A 22,825-nucleotide genomic window follows, 5' to 3' on the forward strand; every position below is an offset into this window, starting at 1 on the left:
TGTTCATCCCAGGCGTTCCCTACTGCCCTGAGGAGGACTATTGACCCTCTAGCAGACAAATTTGAGGAGCCGGACTGGCGAGAGGAGTTGGTTGATGCCAGTGGTCTGGATACCTCCCCAGACCTTGCTATGCTTTTTCCCCCCCTACCTTGGCTGTAGAGGAGGAAGCCTCATACGCTGTGATGTTGCGTAGGGCGGCTGAGTCCTTGGACCTCAAGATTCCTACGGTGGTTGTCAGGACTAAGCTCCTGACTGAGGTGCTTCAGCCAGCAGCAGCCTCTTCAGATCCCCTGTTGCCTTTTAATGAGGCCTCACTGACATCCTTCTGAGCACTTGGTCCAAGCCCAGCACAGGGATTCCTGTGGACAGGATGTTTGCCTGACACCACCGCCTGGCCCCTGGTGACCCACTTTTCCGCTCCCAACACCCTAACCCTGAGAGCTTGGTGGTCCAAGCCTCATCCTCAAAGGGTGCTTTCCCTACTGCTTGCCCAGATAGGAAATCCAAGAAGCTGGACCATCTTGGGAAGAAGATGTTTTCTTACGCCAGCTTAGGACTGCGATCAATGAACACCGGATGTCTCTTGGGCCATTACACACACACTGTGTGGGATATGGTTCTGCAAGTGCTGCCTCAGTGCCCGGGCTGTGCTTACCTGCACAGTGGCTGAGGGTAGAGATGCAGCGAAGTTCACCATCTGGTGTGGGCTGGATACCAGTGACGCCTGGCTGAGAACGTCTGGCTTCACTGGGGGTGTCCAATGTACCCTTTTGGACATGCCCTTTGATGGCCGTTGCCTGTTTGGTGACAAAGCAGACAATGCGCTCAAGCGTTTCAAGGACTCTAGGACTACGGCCAGATCCTTGGGCCTCTCGAATTCTTCTCTCCCCATGCAAGCTGCCTTTCACTCCTTTCGTGGCTATGGAAGCGATGCCCCGCCACATTCCATCCAGAGCCACGGAGCTGCACAAGCTACTAAGCCTCTGCGTGGTAGGGGACGTGGGACCCAGCGTCGTTGGTCTGGGGGCCAGCAGGCAGACCAGTCCCCAAAGCCCCCCGCAGCAGCCTCCAAACCTTCCTAGTCTGACCTTCCAGGCCACCAGTTGCCAGTAGGCTGCAGGATCTGCCATCACCTTCCCCACTGGTACAACATCACGTCGGGCAGGTGGGTCTTGCAGATAGTCTGAAGTGGCTACTCCCTCCCCTTCAAGATTACCTCTTTCCCCATGCCACCAACACTCCATCGCATGTCGGACGATCATTTGGCAATTCTCCGCCAGGAAGTTACGGCTCTCTTGTCCAAGGGAGCTATCAAATGCGTCCCTGTGCCAGAAGTAGGTCGTGGTTGCTACTCCCACTACTTCTTGGTACCCAAGAAGGACAAAGCCCTGAGTCCTATCTTAGTCCTCAGGGACGTCAACCGCTTCCTTTGGAATGCGACGTTTAAGATGTTAACCTTGGCTCAGGTTTTGTCTGCTCTCGACCCTGGAGACTGGATGTTAGCGTTGGACTTGCAGGACACTTACTTTCACGTCCCCGTCTTGCCTGCCCACCGCCGTTACCTACCGTTCACTGTAGGCCATGAGCATTTTCAGTTTACGTGCTCGCCTTTGGTCTTACCAGCGCCCCTCGGGTGTTCAGGAAAGTGATTGCGGTAGTCGCAGCTCATCTGCGCAGATCAGGGGTTCCAGTCTTCCCTAATCTCGCCGACTAGCTGTTGAAGGCGGGCTCGCCCCAGGCTGCCGTCTCCCACCTCCAGACTATGGCGGACCTCTTGCCTTCGCTGCGGTTCACAGTCAACGTGCCGAAGTTGCACCTGATTCCCTCCAGAAGCTCCTTTTCATTGAAGCGATTCTGGACACAGCGCAGTTTCGGGTCTATCCTGAACAGCAAGTCTGGGATATTCGGGCAATGATACCGATGATTCAGCCTCTATCCCGGATTTCTATGAGAATGACCCTGAGGCTGCTGGGCCTCATGGCCTCCTGCATCCTGCTGGTGGATCATGCCAGATGGCAAATGTAGGCTCTCCAGTGGGACCTGAAGTTGCAGTGGGCGCAGCACTGGGGGAATCTTTTCGATGTCTCCAGATCTCGGAGAGGACTGCACGTCAGTTGCAGTGGTGGCTCACAAACCAAGATTGGGTCAACTGCAGATCCCTCTTCCCTTCCCCAACCAGTTCACATTTGTGACAGTTGCATCACTCCTGGGATGGGGCAGCCATATGGGAGAGGTGGAGATCAGAGGTCTCTAGTCTCCGGCGGAGTCCGGGATCCACCTCAACCTTCTGGAGCACCAGGCGATTCGTCTTGCACTGTGCAGCATTCATTCCTTCTGTCAAAGGAACAGTAGTACAGGTGTTCACGAACAAAACCACCGCCATGTGGTACTGCAACAAACAGGGTGGGGTGGGGTCTCGGACCCTATGTCAAGAGTCCCTTTGCCTTTGGACATGGCTGGAACATCACGGCATATCTCTGGTGGTTCAACATATGTTGTTAAACCACTGAAGACCAGGGTGGACAAACTCAATTGCTGGTGCATGATGGATCAGGAATGGCGTCTTCACTCAAAGGGTGATACAAGGTCTCTTTCAGCAGTCGGGAAAGCCTTGGTTAGATCTATTTGCCACAGAAGAGAATGCGCAATGTCTGCAGTTCTGCGTGTTGGAGTTTCCAAGGTGGTACTCACTCGGCGACGCTTTTTGTCGCAAGTGTAATTGCGGCCACCTTATGCCTTTCCGCCTGTACCACTTCTGCCCAGAGTCATTCTTGTGGCTCCAGACTGGGCGCAAAGGGTTTGGTACCCCGAGCTCTTGAGCATGGCCATCAATCATCCGATCAGACTGCCTCTTCAGGAAGATCTTCTGTTGTAGCAGCAGGGGACGGTCCTCTATCCAAACCTGTCCAGTCTCCACCTCCTTGCGTGGAAATTGAGCTGTGACTGTTGACAGCTTTCGACCTTCCTCCCGAAGTATGTAGAATCAGTGGACCCGATTCTGGTATACAGTGTAGATACATGGTTGCAAATGGGCCTCATGGGCAGGCCGGCTATGAGATTCTTTCCCACTTCTTTTTTGTTTTTTTCCAACGTAATTGTTCATAAGTAGCAGCATACAACAAAAATCAATCAATCATGGGTTTGTTATTCACAGCTACTAACCTGATAGGGTCTCAAGGTGCTGGGGGGTGGGGTGTGGGGGGATCCTGGAAGTTCATTGTGGTCCATCGAAGAGCCAGGTCTTGAGGTCCTTTGTGAACTTGGAGAGTGTTAGCATCTGTCTGAGGTTGGCAGCTAGGTGTCCCTCCACTAAAACAGTATACGCCTGTAGAAGGAACACATTTGTGGCATGGTGCACAGCAAAGGCTGTGGATCCCTTTTCCACCCCTCTTTCAGAGGTTCTCCTCTTCATTCTTTCTTTGACCCAGCAGGGCTCCACTGTGGGCACTCTTAAAGGCTATCTTTCTGCCATTCCTGCCTTTCTTCTCCTTCCTGATCAGCCTGCTCTTTTCAAGTCCCCTATTGTTAACAGATTTCTGAAGGGCATTACTCCTCTCTTTCCTCCTCCTCCTTTCGTAATGACCCAGTGGGACTTCAATCTTGTCCTCACGTATCTTATGTGTGCTCCCTTTGAGCCACTACATAATTATCCCCTTCGCCTGCTTACTTTAAAGAGTGCCTTCTTGCTTGCCATCACCTCTACTCACAGGGTGAGTGAACTTCAAGCCTTATCTTCCAGACCTCCCTTTCTTGCTGTCCATCCGGACAAAGTAGTCCTCTGAGCTAGACCTTCTTTTCTTCCCAAAGTGGTTACCTCTTTCCACATAGGTCAGACCATCACATTGCCCACCTTCTTCCCGCCTCCACACCCTTCCAAAGAGAAACAGAGACTCCTCCGTCTGGACCCTAATTGTGCGCTATCTTTCTACCTTGACCATACTGAAGACTTCTGGGTGGACAATCCACTCTTCGTGGGTTATGTGGGCGTCAAGAAAGAATTGGCAGTGCACAAATGTACCATCTCTCAATGGGTCGTCCTATGCATTAAGAGCTGTTATTATTTGGCTAAAAAGGAACCTCCAGTAGGACTGCTCGACCACTCTACCAGGGCGATGGCAGCTACTACTGCTTTGGTACGTGGGGTTCCACTGGTTGACATCTGCCAGGCAGCCAGGTGGGCATCCCTGCACACGTTTAGTAAGCATTACTGCCTGGACAGCCAAGTCCGGAGAGACGGCTTTTTTGGCCTTTCTGTTCTCCAGGTGAACTTAGTTTGCAGACCCACCTCCGGGGTTGGTATTGCTGGGGTATCTATTCTAAGGTAAGGAATCTATAACTAATAGTCTCTTTCAGATGAACAAGTTACTTACCTCCGGTAAATATGTATCTGTAAGAGACCTATATTAGTTATAGATCCCTTCCTGCCCCACCCATCCTCCCCATTCGGGAACTGACTTCTAGGGATAGGGACTGCCTTGCAGGGCTCTAGTTTTGTGCACCAGTAGTCAGTGTCTTGCATGGTAGTGCGCTTCTGGCGTGGAAAGTCATGTCAGAACTGATGTCCGCACGCAGGGGCGGCATCTAAGAAGACACCGCAACGTCATCCCAGCGACCATGACGCCGACGACGCAAGCGGAGTCGAGCAACGCCACCTACCGACGCACATGGGTACTGCTAAGAAAAAATGTCTCTGGATCCAGTCTGAAGACTGCGGGTAATTCGAAGGTAAGGAATCTATAACTAATAGTCTAAGGTAAGGAATCTATAACTAATATATGTCTCTTACAGATACATTGGTACCGAAGGTAAGTAACTTGTCCATTACTGCCGGTAGATTGTCAGGCCCAGCTGTCCTTGTGAGTTTTAGCGACTCACTGTCTTCTTAGTTATTGGTGCTGAAAACCTCTCCTTTATTTCCTTGTTAACATAAGGTTTACTCAGCCCTGAATAATTGCAGCATCTTTATTGTAAGTTTCTTCCAGGTATTCTACCCAAGCTGTATAGGTTTAGAGTGTAGGAGTTACTTGTGCACATAATTGGATGGATGTGTATTTTAGACACTGGCAAGGATCCCCTAGAAACTTGTGAGTATATACAGGTATTTATCAGTGAGTCTATCCTATATAAAACAACCGTGTTGCCTTTTATCAGGCTGCTATTTTTCGTTGTCGGCAGCCTACACCTTGAGATCCTGTGCCACACTTTAACTTCTTTGATGTGATTCTCATTTCCTATAGTATTCTTGTTGAATGGAAAATATCTTGTATGAGGCAGGTTAGTTTTCTGTTGTATGTAGTTTATTGCCCCCTAAAATCCTCCAGTTTGGAGATTGTCAAAAGACATGCAGATTTCGTCATCCTTTTTGTTTAGTTTTGTGAGCCTGAGGTGTGGAACCTTTCTCAATATTCTAGGTATCTTTTTTTCCTTTCTCCTTTGCTTAACAGTCCATGTTCTTTTTAAGATAGCCAGCTCCTCATAAAGCCATCTCTTGCACTGTTCCCTCCAACATAGCTCACATAGGCAAACTTGATAGTGATTGGGATATTGATCCTGAGACCTTTGCAGCCTGAATGTTTCCAGAAACGTCTAGGGTTTCTGGCCTTTCTGCATAGGTTTAGTACTTTATGGCAAGCTCCATGTGTGCTCCATGCAACTCCTTCTGGTAGATCACTGGGACCAGCTGCCGGACAACCAATTACAACTCATTCCTGTTCATGCATTCCTGGTTGAAGTAGTTGGATCAGGCTCCCAACCTGTAGGTGGAGTGCCTCTTCCTCCTGTATCAGTACAGACTATTCAGAGTCTGTTCAGGCTCATTTAGAAAAATCATACTTGGTGGGATAAATCCGATTCATCCTTTCTCATATTTATTGTGGCACTCAGGGCACTAGTCATAGCATAGAAAGCATCTTTATTTTTTCTGAGATCCATGATGGCAGTGGTTCACACCATATCATCACTGCCATCTAATATCAATTGCACACTTCTTGCAGGTTTGCTGGCTGTAGTGGCTCACTTGACACACATACTACAATGGAACACAATCTTTTTTACTGCCACACAACTCCTCTGCTGAGGTGGTGTTGCTTGATTTGGGTCTCACGCACACCTGCTTCTTTCTAGACCAAACAGTGGACCTGCTTTAGTCGAACCGGCTTTTTGTCATCTTTGAGGGCAGTGATGCGACTGAGCTGCTACAGAGATTTCTATTGCTGGGGATGTGATCATTGGCAAGATGGCTGCGATCTAGATGAGCTCCACAAAACCCTATGAAATGCTGTAAGCAATTTTGCAAAAATAGCGCTATATAAGTAGAGCTACTGCACAAGATCATGGATCCTGGAATTTCATGATGGTCTGTTGAAGAGCCAGGTCTTGAGGTCCTTTGTGAGAGAGTGTTAGTGTCTGTCTAAGCTTAAATGGGAGGGGTGTTCCATGCCTTGGCTGCTTGGAAGGTGAAGAAGCTACCTTGGTCGTCTTGATGAGCAGCACTGTAGCAAGGAAGAGCTGGTCTGAATGGAGGGATCTTTGGGGTGTGTGAAACGAGAGGCGGTGGTTCAAATAGGCAGGTCTTGTGTTGTGGAGGGCCTTGTGGGTGTGGGTGAGAAGCTTGAAGGTGATTCTCTTCTTGATGGGAAGCCAATGTAGAGTCTGCGGGTGTTGGGAGATGTGGCAGTGACGTGGTAGGTTGAGGATTAGTCTAACGGAGGCGTTCTGGAGTTTGCTGGTAAGGCTCTTGTTTGTTCCGGTCTAGAGAGTGTTGCCGTAGTCGAGTTTTGTGCTGATGAGGGCGTGGGGGACTGCTTTCCTGTGTTCGAGGGGGATCGAATTGCAGGTCTTTTATAGGAGTCGGAGGGTGTGGAAATGGAGGATGAGACATCGTTGATTTGGCAGTCCATTTTGAGTTCAGAATCCAGGATGAATCAGAGATTGCTTGCGTGGTCCGTGGGAGGGCGGGGGCCCTAGGTGTCGTTCCAGGCATTGGGATGAGGGCCCATGATGAGTTCTTCAGTTTTGTCTGAGTTGGGTTGTAGGCAGCTGTTCTTCATCCACCTGGTGACAGCTTTCATTCCTTCTTGAAAGTTGTGTTTAGAAACGTTTGGTTCCTTGGATAGGGCGAGGATGAGTTGGGTGTTGTCTGCGTAGGACACAATGTTGAGTCCATGGGATCTGACGATGGGTGCGAGCGGGGCCTTGTAGACGTTGAACATGGTGGGGCTGATGGAGGACCCTTCGGGAACTTCGCAGGTTGTTGGTGTGGGGTTCGAGAAAAAGGGTGGGAGTCTGACCTTCTGCGTTCTGCCAGAGAGGAATGACCGGATCCAGTCGAGGGCCTTGTTCCGGATCAATGTGTTGTGGAGTCTGCGGGCTAGGATGCGGTGAGAGACTGTGTTGAAGGCTGCGGAGAGGTCCAGGAGGATGAGGGCCACAGTCTCCACTCTGTCGAGGAAGGAGCGGGTGTCTGTTGTGGCGAGGAGGGCTGTTTCGGTGCTGTGGTTTTTCCTGACGCCAGATTGGGGGGTGTCGGATGTTGTTTTCTTCAATGAAGGCGTCAAGCTGGCTTTTGACGGCTTTTGTGATTACTTTCGCTGGATACCGTAGTAGGGGGATGATTCTAAGGTTTTGGAGGTCAGTGGGGTCCGCTGAGGGTTTTTTCAGGATCAGGTTGATCCCTGCATGTTTCCAGTCATTGGGGAAGGAAGGGGTCTTGAAGGAACGGTTGCTGATTTGTAGAAGCTTGGGGGCGCTGAGGTTGACAGCTCTGTGGTACTTGTGGTGGGGGCAGGGGTCCATGGGCGCCCTGGAGTGGGTTAACTTCATGGTCTTCAGGGTGTCTTCGATGGTGAGGGCAGTCAAGCTGTTGAATGTAGGCTGCGGGTGTCTGTAGTGAGGGGTGTAGGTTCTGCATGGAAGGTACAGAGCAACCCTTGCACTACTGCCAGTCCAAATGTGGGAAGTCAGAGTCACTAGAGTGGTTAACAAAGAGGACTGTTTGTCAAAACTAACCAGTGAAAAACAATTAACCGATAAAGCACCCCAGCAGAACTGCTTAGATAAATATGCCTTCCTAAGCAGTATGTCTCAGTAAATGGAACAGGGTCAATCCCAAGAAGACCCGGCTCATCCCCCACCTGTTTTTGCCCCCTGTATGCCTCCTCATAGACAGACCAGCACTGAGGGAAGCCTTCCTAGTTGTAAGACACACAAAGTCCATGCTGAAACATACAGAGATCAATCTTGTGCATGTGGAATTTCAGAACTTGAGTGCCAGACCGAATGCACCCAAATAGGAACTGAGGAACAACGATAAAGAATTGCACACAACTGTGGTGAAACTACACACTAAAAACAAGCCCACACAGGCCTGCCTAGGGTATGTAGACTAAAGTGTGACGAGTAATGTAGGAAAGTAGGATCTGCTTCTATGGTTACCCCCACTTTTTGATTGATGTAATGCTGTTTTCTGACTAGTCTGACTGGGATCCTGCTTATCGGGACCCCAGTCTCTCTGCATTCTCCCCTAAATTGGTATGGTAAGTACTTGGGTACATCCCATATTGGACACTGGTGTACCTTTGTCAGTCCCTAGTATATGGTACTAAGGTACCCACGGCATAGGTACACCAGGGGTCCCCCATGGGCTGAAGCATGTAGTATGCCACCCATGGGAGACCACTCAATTTGGAACTACAGGCCTGCCATTGCAGCTTGTGTAAGCTTGTGCTAGCACCACTTACGAAAGATATAGGTTTCCCTATATCTAAGGTCACTGCACTTAAAACCTATTGGTCACCCCTAAAGCAGGCCTTACACTCCTGAAGGCAGGGTGCTCGGTTCTAAGTGTTAGGGTGCCCCTTCATGAGCAGGACACCCCTACAGCCTTCGTAGTCCATTATCCCGGGTTGTAAGTGTGACAGCCATATAACATATAGAGGGGCACCACGTCATTACGGGATGACCATCTCGAAACTGGCTGTCACAAACCCGATCATGTTTGGTATCAAACATGTTGGAATCATACCCACACACTCTAAACGCTGTGAGATGTATGATTCCATGCACTGTAAAGCTCCTCCCGGAGGCTCTCAGTGCTCCCGGTACCAGTCTTCTAGACCCGGACAGCACAACATGGATGCTGCCAACCAGGGACACGATTCTGCCCCCCTGCTGCTGAGCCCATCTCGAGCAGGGGAAGGCAGAACAATAGGTATCCTGTCACAGGGAGGTGTGACCACCTCCCAGATAGGGTTTAGTGTATTGGGGCCGGGTGGGAGCGCTTGCCAGCACCATTCAGTCTGCTTGAGGGACACATTTTGTGCTTTCCTTGCATAGTCCAGTTCAAACCAGCTCTGGGAGCCTTTGGCTCCCGCTCTGGCATGAAACTGGACAAAGGACATGGGAGAATCGTCCCACCCCTTTCCTTAGGGTACTTAAGGGCTTACCTGAGGGTGGGTCCCTAGATTCGTAGTCGGGCAAGATTCATTTCAAGACACTACTTCTACTTTAACTGTCTGGGCACTCTGGACTTTGCTGGACTTCGCTCTGGGCATCAAGGCTGCAACCGGGAAGACTCCTGCTGCTCCTGATCTCGTCACCCTGCTTGTCTGCTTCAACGTCCGTGCCTGTGCTCCATACAGGAACCTTCCAAGGCCTGTGGGCATCCAAGACACCGAAAGGAATCTCCCTTGAAGTGAAGGAGTCACTTCCCTGCATCTGCAGGTACCGCAACTAAGCTGACTGGTTTGCTGATCCTGGGCTCCCACGGACTCCAAAAGGCTCAGCAACACAAGTGGTGGTTTTTCACATCCCTCAAGGCCTGCCCTGTCCTCTCACCAAGATTTAGGCCAGTATCCCTCGTCGGAGATCTGCGTAGTAACAGACCAGTCCATTTATCAAAGTCTTTGTGCATTAAGTCCTCGTTGTATCAAAGCGGAGTATTGTGAAAAATGCAGAAGCCTTACTGTACCAACTGTAGGAAAAAGAAATCTGTCTTCACGCCTATGAAAGCAAAAATATAAAAATCTAGCACTCAGTAAGACAGCACTTCAACCCCTGAGGTAATGAACAGTGCAGTGCTAACTCCTCCAACAACTTGTGACAGAAACTGAAACACTACACAGTAAGAGTTTCACCAGGTGTCAGCTTTTCTCCTGAAAAGGGAAGAAGACGACCTCGAAAAGATATGCAACATAATACACCTTTCAGACAGTGGCAGCCACTACTTAAGTGGGGTGGCAGGGCAGGAAGAAGTAGGGGAGGAATGAACAAAATAGGAAACCGAACCCCTGTGCACTGCCTCAACTTGCCATTGCAAAGGCCTTTAGGCTTCCTTCCATCAAGATCTTCAGGCTCCAAGTAGCCCCGACCTCAAGCATCTCCTGTGACCAAGATCTTCGTCCTCACCGCATTGCTTGCACCGTGGGCTTGCATCTTTGGTGAGGTGCTCGAGGTCCTCTTGCGACTCCAGTGCCTCCGGCCTGTGGCTCCTGTTGAGCGTTCCCTTTGATTTCTGTGGGCTCCCCTGATTGCTCGTGGCTGGTCCTGACTCCCCTGCTTGTGGTGAATCACCTGGACCTTGCTGGTCCCGACAATTCACCTTCTTTGCTTTCCATGTGGTTTACAGTTACCAAGGCTTGTTGGTGCTGCTGATGGACACCAACCCCTCAACTCTCGACAGCCTACGTGGGACAGCTGGTGAACGGCTCCTCGTCTTCCACTGCGTTGCCTGGTCCTCACAGCTACTGCTCTAAGGTCACCACAATCTCTCCTTTAACACCCGACTTTGGTGGGCACTCCTCTTCTGTGCCCCCTGGTCACTCCTGAGTGGCCTAGACTCTGTCCCCTCTGCTTGCATGTACTCTTCACCTCGAATCTACCTTTAGGTTCCAGAAGACACTTTCACCTTCTCCAGCAGCGGCATCTTACTGCAGTCTCCCATCGAGTTTGACGATGATTTACGAAGCCACTTAACACCTTTGCACCCAGCTTCCCTGGAGTAGGTATCCTTGTTCCTAGGGTATCCACTGGTGGGTTAGCCCTCCAACCTCTTGTCTTTCACAGGGTTTCTTTCTTCAGGGTCCACTGGGAAGGGTCCTGCTTATTTAAAATTGCAACCAAAACGTATCCATTGACTAAAATTGAGCCCACTGTCGTGTTCCCACACTGCACATGACCTCCGTGGGGCTCCTTGATACTCACCTTGGGTGGTTCTTTGGGTCCCCTGCTTCTATGACCTCTGGGTATAGTCGTGACTCGAGTTGTGGTTTGCATACCACTATTTTAGTATATGGTTTGGTCCCCCCGGTGACCACTGTGTATTCTGTGCTACTTACCTATTTCTATTGAAAGGTATTGTGTGCATTGTGTATATCTCCTACTAAGAGATATCTGTATGTGTTAGTAAGTGTCTTATAATAAATACATCTTTTTATAAATACACTGTGTGGTTCTTTTACTCTTAATCTATACCTATAAGATTATGTTCTGGTAAAACAAGCAGCTTTATACTCCTTCTGGACTAAGCCTGAAGGCTGCTTTCCGCAGCTACCAGCTACAGAGCTTTCTAAGGTTGTCTAAGACCACTAAAATCGCCATAAGGGTTGTCAGAAATTGGTGCAGGGTGCCCACTTATATAAGTGTGCATCATATACCAAGCCAGCCTCTCACAAGTAATATTATACTGGTGGGGATCCCAGAATAGACAGAAGGCCCTTGTGTTGACCTGTTTGTAGTTAGCTATATACTTAAGGTCCTCAAGCCAGTAGACTTGGACAGTTTCTTTTAGGTGGAATGGACATGCAGGGCATCAACCTCCACTCCTAGTTGAGAACACTGAGCCGGGCACCACTGAGGGATGTCCTTTCCAGACCTTTCAGCTACAGAGATCTTTCAATACTCCAGGATTCAAGGACAGACCTGACCTAGTATGACAACTCCACAGTCCTGATGTTACGGGGAGTCACTTTGACCTTATAGGGGTCAAGAATGTAGCTTTGATGCCGTCTAAAGAGTCCTCAGGGAAAGAGACTTAGAAGTACATCATAATGATTCCTTGTGAGCTTGAGAATCATACCCAAAGGGAAATCCTGATATTTCGCTTCCAGCTACCCTCAGAAAGAATCGAAACCGAGATAGCCCTTGGCAACGTGTGGAGAGAAAAGAAGGGGTCTGGAGAAGACAGTGTTGCAGGAACTGAAACGTCTCATGACTTGAAGCATTGACCATCATCGTCTATCTCGGAGGTTATTTAGTCTGCTCAGGCATTGAAGATGGTTAACTGTTTACTGCTTGTATGATCAGAAAGAGTCTAGAAGGTTGGAGGAATCAGTAATTGGAACACAACCTAAGGGGGCAGGAATCATTAAGGTGGGATCAGGCTATAATATAAGCACAGGTGTCTTGGAGGAGACGGAGATCCTCCTTGGGGCATCAGCCACCCTGAATGTATTGAGCGCACTGTGAAAGAAAATGATTGCTGAATAATATAATCAACCACCAGGCACAATTTTTACGTGCTCTGATGCTGCCCTATGAAAACTGGCTAGACTTTGTCAGGAATTAAAATCAACCTTTGGGCCAACTATAGAACTACCACGAACTCCTTGAGATCTGGGTAGTAACAGACTGTCTAGTTATCAAAGTCTTTGTGCATTAAGTCCTCGTTGTAGCAAAGCGGGGTATTGTGAAAATTGCAGGAGCCTTACTGTACCAACTGTAGGAAAAGAAAATTCGGTCTTCACGCCTACTAGTAGTCTAAGCACGTTTATGAAAGCAAAAATGTAAAAATCTAGCACTCAGTAAGGCAGCACTTCAACTCCAGAGATAATGAACAGTGCAGTGCTTACTCCTCCAACAACGTATACATTTGAAATACATTTTCAACTCATAAGTACCAATGGAAAGACTTGTGACAGAAACCGAAACACTACACAGTAAGAGTTTCACCAGGTGTCGGCTTTTCTCCTGAAAAGGGAAGAAGACGACCTTGAAAAGATATACGACATAATACACCTCTCAGACAGTGGCAGCCACTACTTAAGTGGGGTGGCATGGCAGGTAGGAGTAGGGGAGGAATGAACAAAACCTGCCCGCTAGCCGCCGCCTCTCTGTCCTCTTCATCACTCCAGGAGCAGGAAGGAAGCAGAAGCCAGGAAGCACCCAGACTCCCTGGCCAATCACGACACAGTGTTACAGCAGCGTTGTGATTGGTCTGAGCGCCGTGGTTCGGAGTTCAGACCGGGACTGGGGGGCCTGGGCATGCTCTTCACTCAGACTGTGCAATACAGCCTGTGGAGAACATGCAAAATGCGCATGACTGTTTGGCCGCCCCAAGACAGCCGGCCAAACCATCACACGCACTTAAGAGAGTGCCACCACTTCTCCCCCTGTTCCTGTGACTTCCAGCCCCACCCCTCCACTAACCAGCTGAGCCACGATAGAAAAATAAAATGCTAATAACATTCGTTACTATAATTGTATTTTTTTATTTTTCAACTGCTCAAAGAACAGTAGGTCTTCTGCCTTAGCAGAGGAGCTGCCCCTGGTCTCAGACGCTTTGTTCGTCATTTGTTTATCCATACTTATGAATATCAACACAAAAAGGAGGCTCAGTATGTGAGAAGCATGAGTACAGTACCCCCCTCATAAAACTTGGGTCTCCAAAATGTCTATATTTAAACAACATGGCGTTTTAATCAGCACAAAACAAAAGGACATAGGAACAAATTTGCACAACAGTGGGGGAATGAAACCACAACAAGGATTGGTATATGGCAGGCGAAAGAGTGGTGGTGTCCTAATAAATTTGAATAGAATCTGAAGAGATGGGCAAACCAACTGCCATTGCTGAACCACTAATACATGCCCAGGAATACTTGGATAGTCCCTTGTTGAAGATTTGGCCTGTGCGGTAAATTCGGTTCCGCTCGTGGAATTTGGGTAATTTCGTGTTCCGCAAGAACGCGGAGTAGCCAAAAATGTTTTGCTTGTTCTCTCTTTCAAAATAAGTGTTTGCAAGATATTTCTCCCCGAGCACGAAAACAGCGTTCGCAAACATGAAAAAAGCATTGCGAACGGGCAGAACAAGCAGTTCCGCGTGTTTGCGAAACTTTTGCGTGCTCGCAGAGATTTTTTACTGTTTCGTGGAGCTTTGCGTAGCGCGACTATGCAAATTCTGCCCACCCCTACTGAAGATACCGCTGAACACAGCATACATCACTGGAGAAGGTGATTGTGTCTAAGGCAGTAGTTTATTGTAACTGGTACTCTCCACATAGGTCACAGATATTGAAAGGTGTAAAAAGTCAAAGTTATCTCTGCACTAAACTGTTGCGGTTTGTTTCATTGTTGGCCTTTCTTTTTCTGTAGATTGAAAAAACACAATAACACGTTTTACTGGAATGCCCATGTGGATCAAATCATGCACCACTAATTGCCATTTTCGACTTCAGTAGCATTCGCCACCCATGTATGTGTTACAAATATATTATGGGGAGCAGGGTCAAGACTGATTTGCATATGGCTGGGTCCAAACTTGAATGGCGTGGTGAGCAAAAAAACGATGGATGTAGGCCCAGATATCTGTACTGGAGGTGTTGTACATTGTTCAGCATTCCTTCCATCATTGGTTCTTTTTTTACAAATATGCCAGGCAGCTGAGTGGACTACCACACACGCACCGATGTGAAGTTTGGCCAGGTTGGTGTGTCCAAAATTCACCATATCTGTGGAATGTACCAACCTCTTGAGAATGTGAAAGAGCTAGGACCTATGAATAGGTTAACGTTAGCTTACTCTTAATCACTAGGCTCCTCTCCATTATGAACTTACTCCTGCTGTCACTCCGCCATCGGTCAGAAAACACACATTAACTCCATTTTGTTTTTAAAATTGGAGGTAACTGGCGACGGTCGACATATGCCCAAGGACGGAAGCATGCTTTCTATAGCCTACTCATGCTTATGTTGTACCGGCACCAAGGACTCGATATTAACAATGTTTCCGTCAGTTTCAAGTCCTGAAAATAGCTAGCAGGGCACCCACAAGCTGATAATAGTAAAGAATTTACAGATGAAGATTAGCAGCCACCATAAAGATAGCTTAGTCCAGTTTGTCCTGATTGTTTTACTTCTAGAATATAATTTATGTATCTGTGTGTACGTGGGCTCTTTCCCGAAAGAAAAATATTTGTGACTGATTTATTTGAGGAATGACTCCGGTTTAATTTAATTGCTTTACTGCTATAGGGCAACCATTCTGCTTTCAAGACCTACTGGATAATGACAGCTTCACATTACTTTTTAATACTGTGATCAAATAGAAGTCATGCCCTAAATATAACTAACCACCCCAAACACTTTTAAATGGCTATCTTGACTATTTGTCAGCTTGTTTCAGAAATTGCCTAGTTAAGTCTTGTTAGTTTTGATTTGTTCCACTGCATCAAGTATACATGCAGAACTGATGAGTGCAATATGCTACATCATTGAGGGAAGGGTGGCGGATTATGTTCCACTCGAGGCTTTTCCTATCATGGCCCACCTCAGACTCAGCAATGGTAATAAATAGCGTATTACGCTGCTCATAATGTCATCTTTGCAATGATCAGAGGAAATGATAATGCTTGTGTAGTTATAGTTTGATCAGAGATTCATTAAAAACTTGTTTTTTGTTTTCTTAACTCAATATCTGATAGAGACATCTAGCTGCAGATTCCTTAACTTAGAATTTCCCCCAGGTGCCAGTCTGGATCCGGAGATGGGGGATGGTGTCGCATGGCTCCGCCCTGACGTAGTCCCGGCGAGCTGACGTCAGTTTTCTTCTTTTCCGCGCTGCTACGCAGGTCCAGGAGAAGCGGTTCCTCTGGCCTCTTTTGGCTTTGGCCCTATTGACGCCTTTTCATGTCCGGAACAGTGTGCCGATGCCTTCGGGCTTTAGGGCATGCAAGACCTGTTCGAGGCAGATGTCGGTGACGGTTCCTCACGCGATTTGCATGTAGTTCGTGGGCGAGCAGCACAACTCCAAGAAGTGCGACGCCTGTAGGAAGCTGAAGCTGAAATCCTTGAGGGATGAAATAGTTGTCTGCCCGGATATCCCATTCAGAATCCAAGTGCCGTCAATCCCTATCTCGGGCTGGAACTCCTGTTCGGGGCTGATCATGGAGTCATTCCAGCGGAAGCCGCTCGCCTTCCTTGTGATTGTCACCATATTTGTGCCTGTGAGCAGCCGTGATGCTGGTTCCCGATCCTCCTGGTCTTTACCGGAGAAGGCTCCACAGCAGTCGACCCTCACCTATCCACCATTTCCTGGTGAAGGGGCGACTAGGACCCAGATGGAAGCTTATTTTCAGGCTTTGCAGGTCATCTTTGGGTCAACCACTCTCCCTGGCACACCTTCTGCCCCACAGAGGTGGTAATGACTCTGATCGAGAGCTCACCGGTGTGTTCGCACTCGATGCCGATCGAGTTCCATGGCTCCGTTTACAGAGCCACTGAGACGTCGAGACTCAGTCCAGTTGGGCTTCCCATTGAGACGAAAGGCCGCAGTCCAGCGATGACGTCAGGAAATAGTCCTGTGGAGCTTCCTGTAGTGGCATCTTTGGCGGCTGCAGCAGGGGACTTGTCTCCAACTCAATGTCGTCCCACACCGCAATCTCCCATTGCGGTGGGTGAGTATTCGACGATGTCCCAACGCCGCTTGGAGGAGCCACCGCCAGAAATTGTTGATGGTAATAGGGCGCCGTCTCGGCGTCTTTTGACGCCATAGACGTCCTTTACAATTCCTTTACAAATGGACGAGCAGGCCCCTCTGGATTCACACTCCCCAGGGTTGCTTGAACACTCTTCACATCCTGGTGGAGTTGAGCAGTTTTAAGCCCTGGGACGACCTCGGGCAGAAGGTTATTTGACCTTTGGAGGGCACATTATCCTGCAACTGTTCCCTACCTATGACTTGCTGTTGCCCCCTAGAATAGCGATGGAGGCTACTGTCGCAGGGATCCTGCTCTCACACAGAACTGTGCATAGAGACTTGAAACCTCAGTGAATTAGGGTGTGCCAAAACTCACCTTAGTACCCAAAATCCCCTACCAGACAAGCAATCGGTGTCTCATTGGTTCTTACAAACTCCCAATGTTTAGACAACCCAGAACATAGACTTAGAACAACTCAGGTAACGTGGAACACATGAACACTCTTTCGTTATACTATCATTCCAGTCCAAAACGAGGAGTGAATGAAGACATGTGCAGGTTTGAAATGTTTATTTCTAATGCAGTGTTCTCAAGCGCAGTATCTTAGCTAATACAAGCAAACATATTATAAGCAACAAAGTTATCAGCATAGTTACTAGTCCATAAAATACAAAGGGAGAAAGCATGTTAAAATGCTAAAGGGAAGAGGGCTAAATGGTAACTAAGTCTTACCCTCCCTTGCTAATATATTATATTATATCTAAAGAAGGTCTCTTTGGGTTTTAGAAGGGCGGCCCCATACCTCTGATCCTAGTGGAAAGGGATCACATCATCTTCCACCAGCTCTCTGCATGCGAATATTCATCAAGTGTGTGTGCATGCTCTGCGCAGTGCATTATTAAAACGCGCCTAAAGCCAGAGTTGGCCGCAGCTGCATATGTGTTATGTCTAGAACGTGCGCAGATCAGACCTCACAACAACCACTGTGTTGAAATAACCTTGAAGGCCGCGGCACTCACTGTTCAGACATAGCTCACCAAGCAAAGCTGATACAAAGCAAAACATATTATTCTCGTGTGAAGCAAAATATTCTACTAGGCTCAAAGCTCTAATAACAATATGTGCCATGTGCAGAAGCAGCAGAAAGGTAAAATGGTGTTTAAACTTCTAATAAGCTCATGCTAACTTAACACAGTGTGAAGGCAAAGCATATCTATATGACACTACTGCAGCGTTTGCTGGGGTCATTAGCAAAGCTGCCGACAATTTGCAATTCCAGCCTCCTCTTGTGTCTCTGCCCTTAGATCCCTTGTTGGATCTGCTCCACCAGGGCAACACTAATGTTGAACTCTTGCTGCCCTTTTGTGAGTCGTTGTATGACATTCTTCTAGGGACTTGGGCGAGACGTTCTTCGATGGACTTGGTAGAGCGCGCCGTCGCTCACCGTCATCACTCGGCTCCATATGATCCTGTCTGTCCCTACACCCTAGGGCATAAGTGCTGGTAGTTCAGACAGCCTCAACTTCGATGTGTTTATCCTCTGCTATGATACTTCCACCAGCTAGAAAATCCTGGTGTTTGGAGACGTGGTTGAAATGTATTTGTGTCCACTAGCTTTGCCCTCAGGTTTTTAAACACATCCTGCATGTTTGGACAGGCTTCTTTTGCCCTCTGGGAATCGGTTGAGCGTCTTCTTCCCACTCTTCCGGATGGTCTTCGAGCTGACCTCACTCAGCTACTTCAGAATGGTCGTGAGCTGGCTGGATTTTCAATTCGGTCAGTCATAGAAACCACAGACTCCAGGTAGAGCTATGGCCAGATCAGTTGCTCTACGACGCCATGCTTGGTTACATGATGGCAGTTTCCCTGACAATGTTCAGGAACCTCTTTAGGATTTACCCTTTTACAAGTTCATCTTTTTGATAGCCACACTGACTCGGCGGTCCAGCGCCTCATGTCTGGTATTCAGTAATTGGCATTTCCTCTAGTCCTTTTGTTGCAGGCTTAGTGAGGTGTTAGTGGTTGCAGTATTGTCACTGCTTTATCTTCCTTACCTACTGTCAGTCTCTGTGTTCAAGCTGTTCTTTCCCAGATAGACTGTACAGCAAGACAGCTGTTTTCACCCTTATTTTCTTTTTCTCGGTCGAGGAGCTAGTCTCAAGAGGTACTCTTGCTTTTTATAGGGATGCGACATACCCTATTTGGGGTATTCGGTGGTTATTGTATAGTCGTTCTACGATGCTACAGGAAGTGTTCTTTCTGGGTAGGGTATTTCCTTGCTGAGGATCCAGCTGGTTCCTTCTCAGATTGTTGTCTTCCTGCACTACCCTGTAGGGGGTCCCGCTGTAGTTTGCACTACAGACTTTTAACTATATGTTTTTTGCTTCTTGGTGCTCCAAATGTTGTTGTAAGACTTCACAACTGTGCAGGCCCACGAGGGTAACGTGGCTCTGTTTGAGTTACATTTTGGCATTCGTGGAATGCGTTTTGTTTTACGGTGGATCCGTAGTACTGTTTCTGTCTCTGAGGATGCAGATCCTCCAGAGTATTTTACGAGTGGGTTTCCCCCCGACTGTTTCGTCGTGTTTCCGTATATTACCGTTCCAGCTGTTAGCGGTCATTTCAAGCATTTAGCTTTGATTCCAAGCAGTTATCTATGTTTGCTGTTATAGCCATACAGCCAGTGCCCCTTGGGAGCATGTTTGTTTTCTTCCACTTAACGAACCATTTCTTTTCAGGTTTCAGTTATGACACAGTACGTTCACAGACACTGGGTACGTTAACAGTCACTGGGTGCCTGCAGGTCCAACTTGCGCCACAGCGCTGGCTGTGTTTCGTTTTTCGTGGTATTGGTTAATCCACACTCTCTGGTGTGAGGAAGGGCTTCTGTTCTCCGTCTCTCTCTATCTCTCTCTCGCGTTCTCTCTCTCTCTCTCTCTCTCTCTCTCTCCCTCTCTCTCTCCCCCCCCCTCTCTCTCTCTCTCCCCCTCTCTCTCTCCCCCTCTCTCTCTCCCCCTCTCTCTCTCCCCCTCTCTCTCTCTTTCTTTTCCAATCTCCATGCACACTCTTACAGCCTGATTATGTTACAGTGTGGGGGTTGGTCATATTCCTCTTCCCCACCTTGTAGTTTGTCTCCTTGGTTTGGTGGCTCTTTGACTCTTACTGTCAATAGATCATATTTAGTGTGCATTGTCGGACACTCTCTTTTGCAGGATTGTAGACATTTTCCTTGCATTCATGTCCGTTATTGTTTACCTCATATGACGGTTTGGTTCTTCCCTTATGCGGGGCTTTTTATGGGTGGAGTTCTCTACTCTTCCTCCTTGTTTCTATTTCAGTCTTGGGTATTTTACCTATACTTACCTATACTCCATTTCTGATGTTTCCCATTGTGTGTTATTTATTTATTTATTATTATTATTGTTTTAAAGGTTTTTGATCTTTTTTGGCGCACTGTTTCCATGTCCAGTTTTACACGTGGCTCTGCGTTATGGCGCGGAAAAGTTTCACAGTAGAAAACTCACGTTAGAGCGCTGGGAGGGACTCTACTGACGTCATATCCATGGTTGACGTCAGGGCAGAGCCATGCGACCCCGTCCCCCGGCGCGCAGAGGTAATGCTGAAAAATCTCCAGATCCAGACTGGAGCCTGGGGGAAATTCTAAATTAAGGAATATCTGGCTAGACGATGTCTCTACCAGATACGTTGTTACCGAAGGTAAGTAACTTGTCCGACTCAGCACAAAACTTTCCAATAAAGAAAGTGGATTGGATTCAGTTATTTTTGTATTGTTTTCAAATGTTATCTATGTTCTTTCATTTTACCAAGTGCCCCTACTCATCCTCTTCGTTCTGGGTCACAATTTCTTTTCTCTTTCTCCCAGCCTCCATTTTTTTTTTCCCCCAAATATATTTTTATTGCAGAATGATACGTCAACGCACAATAAACGGCCATTTAGCCCACAGCCCGGAGGCCGGGCGGCATAAGTCAGGAAATCCGTATTAGCCTGAATGTCACTCATCGCCAACCATTATCGGCCATCACATAGACTTGCATCTGCTTTTCTTTTTCTCCCATCCCCCCCAACTGTCAAACATAAACAATCCCCTAGCAATGAGTCTAACCCCTTTCCTCAGCTACAGCTCAGCTTACTGCGTTCGTTCTATATTGCCCACGCCCCTCTTCTCCAAGGCATAGATCATCAAAGCAAGGTATCCAACAAATAGTCACAATAATCAACAGCGCAGCTTACTTTTAGTATCAGGGGCTTTACCCAGTTACCACCCATCCCCCTCCCCAGTTCTCCCAGCCTCCATGTGCTTTATTGTGCTTTTGTTCCTTCACACTGCTCTCTCTCTACCCCGAAATGACATTCTGATCTCTAACTATTCTGTATCTGTTTTGAGAAAACGTTTAAACAAACATCTGTGTAAACTATCAGACGGAAGCTACCTTTCTGTACCTTTAGAGACTCTTACTATCATTCATCATTGTACACTTTGTTTGTTGCTTGGATGAGGACACTGTAATGAAGAACATTAATTACCATTATAATTATCACTTGATTATATGAATGTAGGGATTCAAATGCATTTCATTGACGTTTTATTTACTTATGTTTTCGTTATGTGCATAGATGGACGCAAACAGTTCCCAATTAACCATGGCCCAACCAGCAGTGAGACATTGTTGGAGGTAAGAAAGTGAAACCAATGAAACAAGTGGAATGACTGTTGACATAATAATTCCAGGACCAGCTGTAAGAGAAATGGCTTTACTCTGGGAAAATATAGCACGAGTATTGTCTTAGAGGGGCAAGTTTGCACATTGTGCTATAGTGTCCTGCACATTTAATTATGTGTATATGCATACCACACTGGACATCACTGCGAGTTTGTGCACTGATCCCATTTCATAAATGTGTTGGTCCATGTGCTTGATTGAAGCAAGCAGTGCAGGACTGGCATATGATTCCACTGGGCATTTCCCCAGTGGGTTGGAGCCTTTAGAGGCCGTTGTTTGGATCCCAGGGCCGCTTCTGTCACTTTACACGAGTTTAATCACAGCAGTCACAGGAGGGTTTCAAGAGAGGGATGGCGAGAGATCAGAGAGGGAGAGAGATAAAGAGTAAGGGAGCGAGGCTGATTTGAGCATTTTTGACAGGGCTGCTTTGATTCCCCAGTCCGGCCCTGGAAGTGAGGGGGGCTGAATGGAAAGGCTAAGCTGTCCCTCAAGGCTGAGGGTTTACCTGTTTTTTTATTTAGTTATAGCGCGAACAAGATCCCGAAGGATATCAGAGCGCTTTACAAAAATGATGGAAGGAAGGACGGAAGAGCAATGACCAAATCGAGTAAGAATAAAAATAAAAAAAACAAGGAATAATCACATAATTACAAGGTGACAAGGCAGATAAGACTAGATGAGTAATACAATAAACAGGTATATAGCAGGCTATGCAGGAAGGCACATTATGCGGTAAGGAAGAACAGCATCAAATGTTTGTACAGTGAACGTAGGATCACTAGCTTCGAGCAGGAGCAACCTAGCCCAATTATGGTAAAACTGTATTACATATTCCAACTGATTACCAAAAAGCTGGGATCCTTGAAAAGGAAAATGCAGAAAGCCATTCCTTTGAACCCAGTTGCCCTTCCAGCCTCAAAGTTGTATCAGATGTAGAGCTGCGACACTGAATGCTGTGGAAAAAGCTGATGCTTTCTGTGTGTCACAAGTTACATCAATCAAAAACTTTGCCTAGAACTCTGTAGTAGCTAATAAACTACAACAGCCTTTATCTGCTCAATGAGCCACAACAAACGAATAGAAATCTGGCTAACTAATGGGAAGCGTTGGCAGCATATATATCAGCTCTTATCATCAAGTTGAGAACAGCATAATTCTTTATAAGGGCAGGTTGCATCCTCAGAAACCACAGAGGAATGGCCAGACAAATTCACCAACATGAGGTCCAACTGAACAGCAGCCAGAAGATACAGTTCAACTCTAGCCAAAGAATAGTCTCTCTCCAAAAAACTGGGTAAGTCAGCCTTCGAGGATACTTCCGCCATGTTAGAAATAGATCACAAAATCTCCTAGTTTACTGAAAGACTAGGTTGAGGATGATGATGTAAGTAC

The 22,825-nt window shown here is 47.5% G+C and overlaps 1 protein-coding gene across 1 annotated transcript in view; it reads left to right on the plus strand.

Annotated features, from left to right (window-relative positions):
- UCHL3 (ubiquitin C-terminal hydrolase L3) overlaps positions 1-22,825 on the plus strand; it is a 364,417-nt gene that overhangs the window by 315,960 nt on the left and 25,632 nt on the right. Inside the window, exon 6 of the mRNA XM_078657433.1 lies at positions 21,327-21,385. Coding sequence (XP_078513559.1) covers positions 21,327-21,385 — 59 coding nt within the window. The remainder of the gene's footprint in view (positions 1-21,326; positions 21,386-22,825) is intronic.

The sequence above is a fragment of the Lissotriton helveticus genome, chromosome 8 (assembly GCF_964261635.1).
Source record: "Lissotriton helveticus chromosome 8, aLisHel1.1, whole genome shotgun sequence".
In the NCBI taxonomy this organism is placed as follows: domain Eukaryota; kingdom Metazoa; phylum Chordata; class Amphibia; order Caudata; family Salamandridae; genus Lissotriton; species Lissotriton helveticus.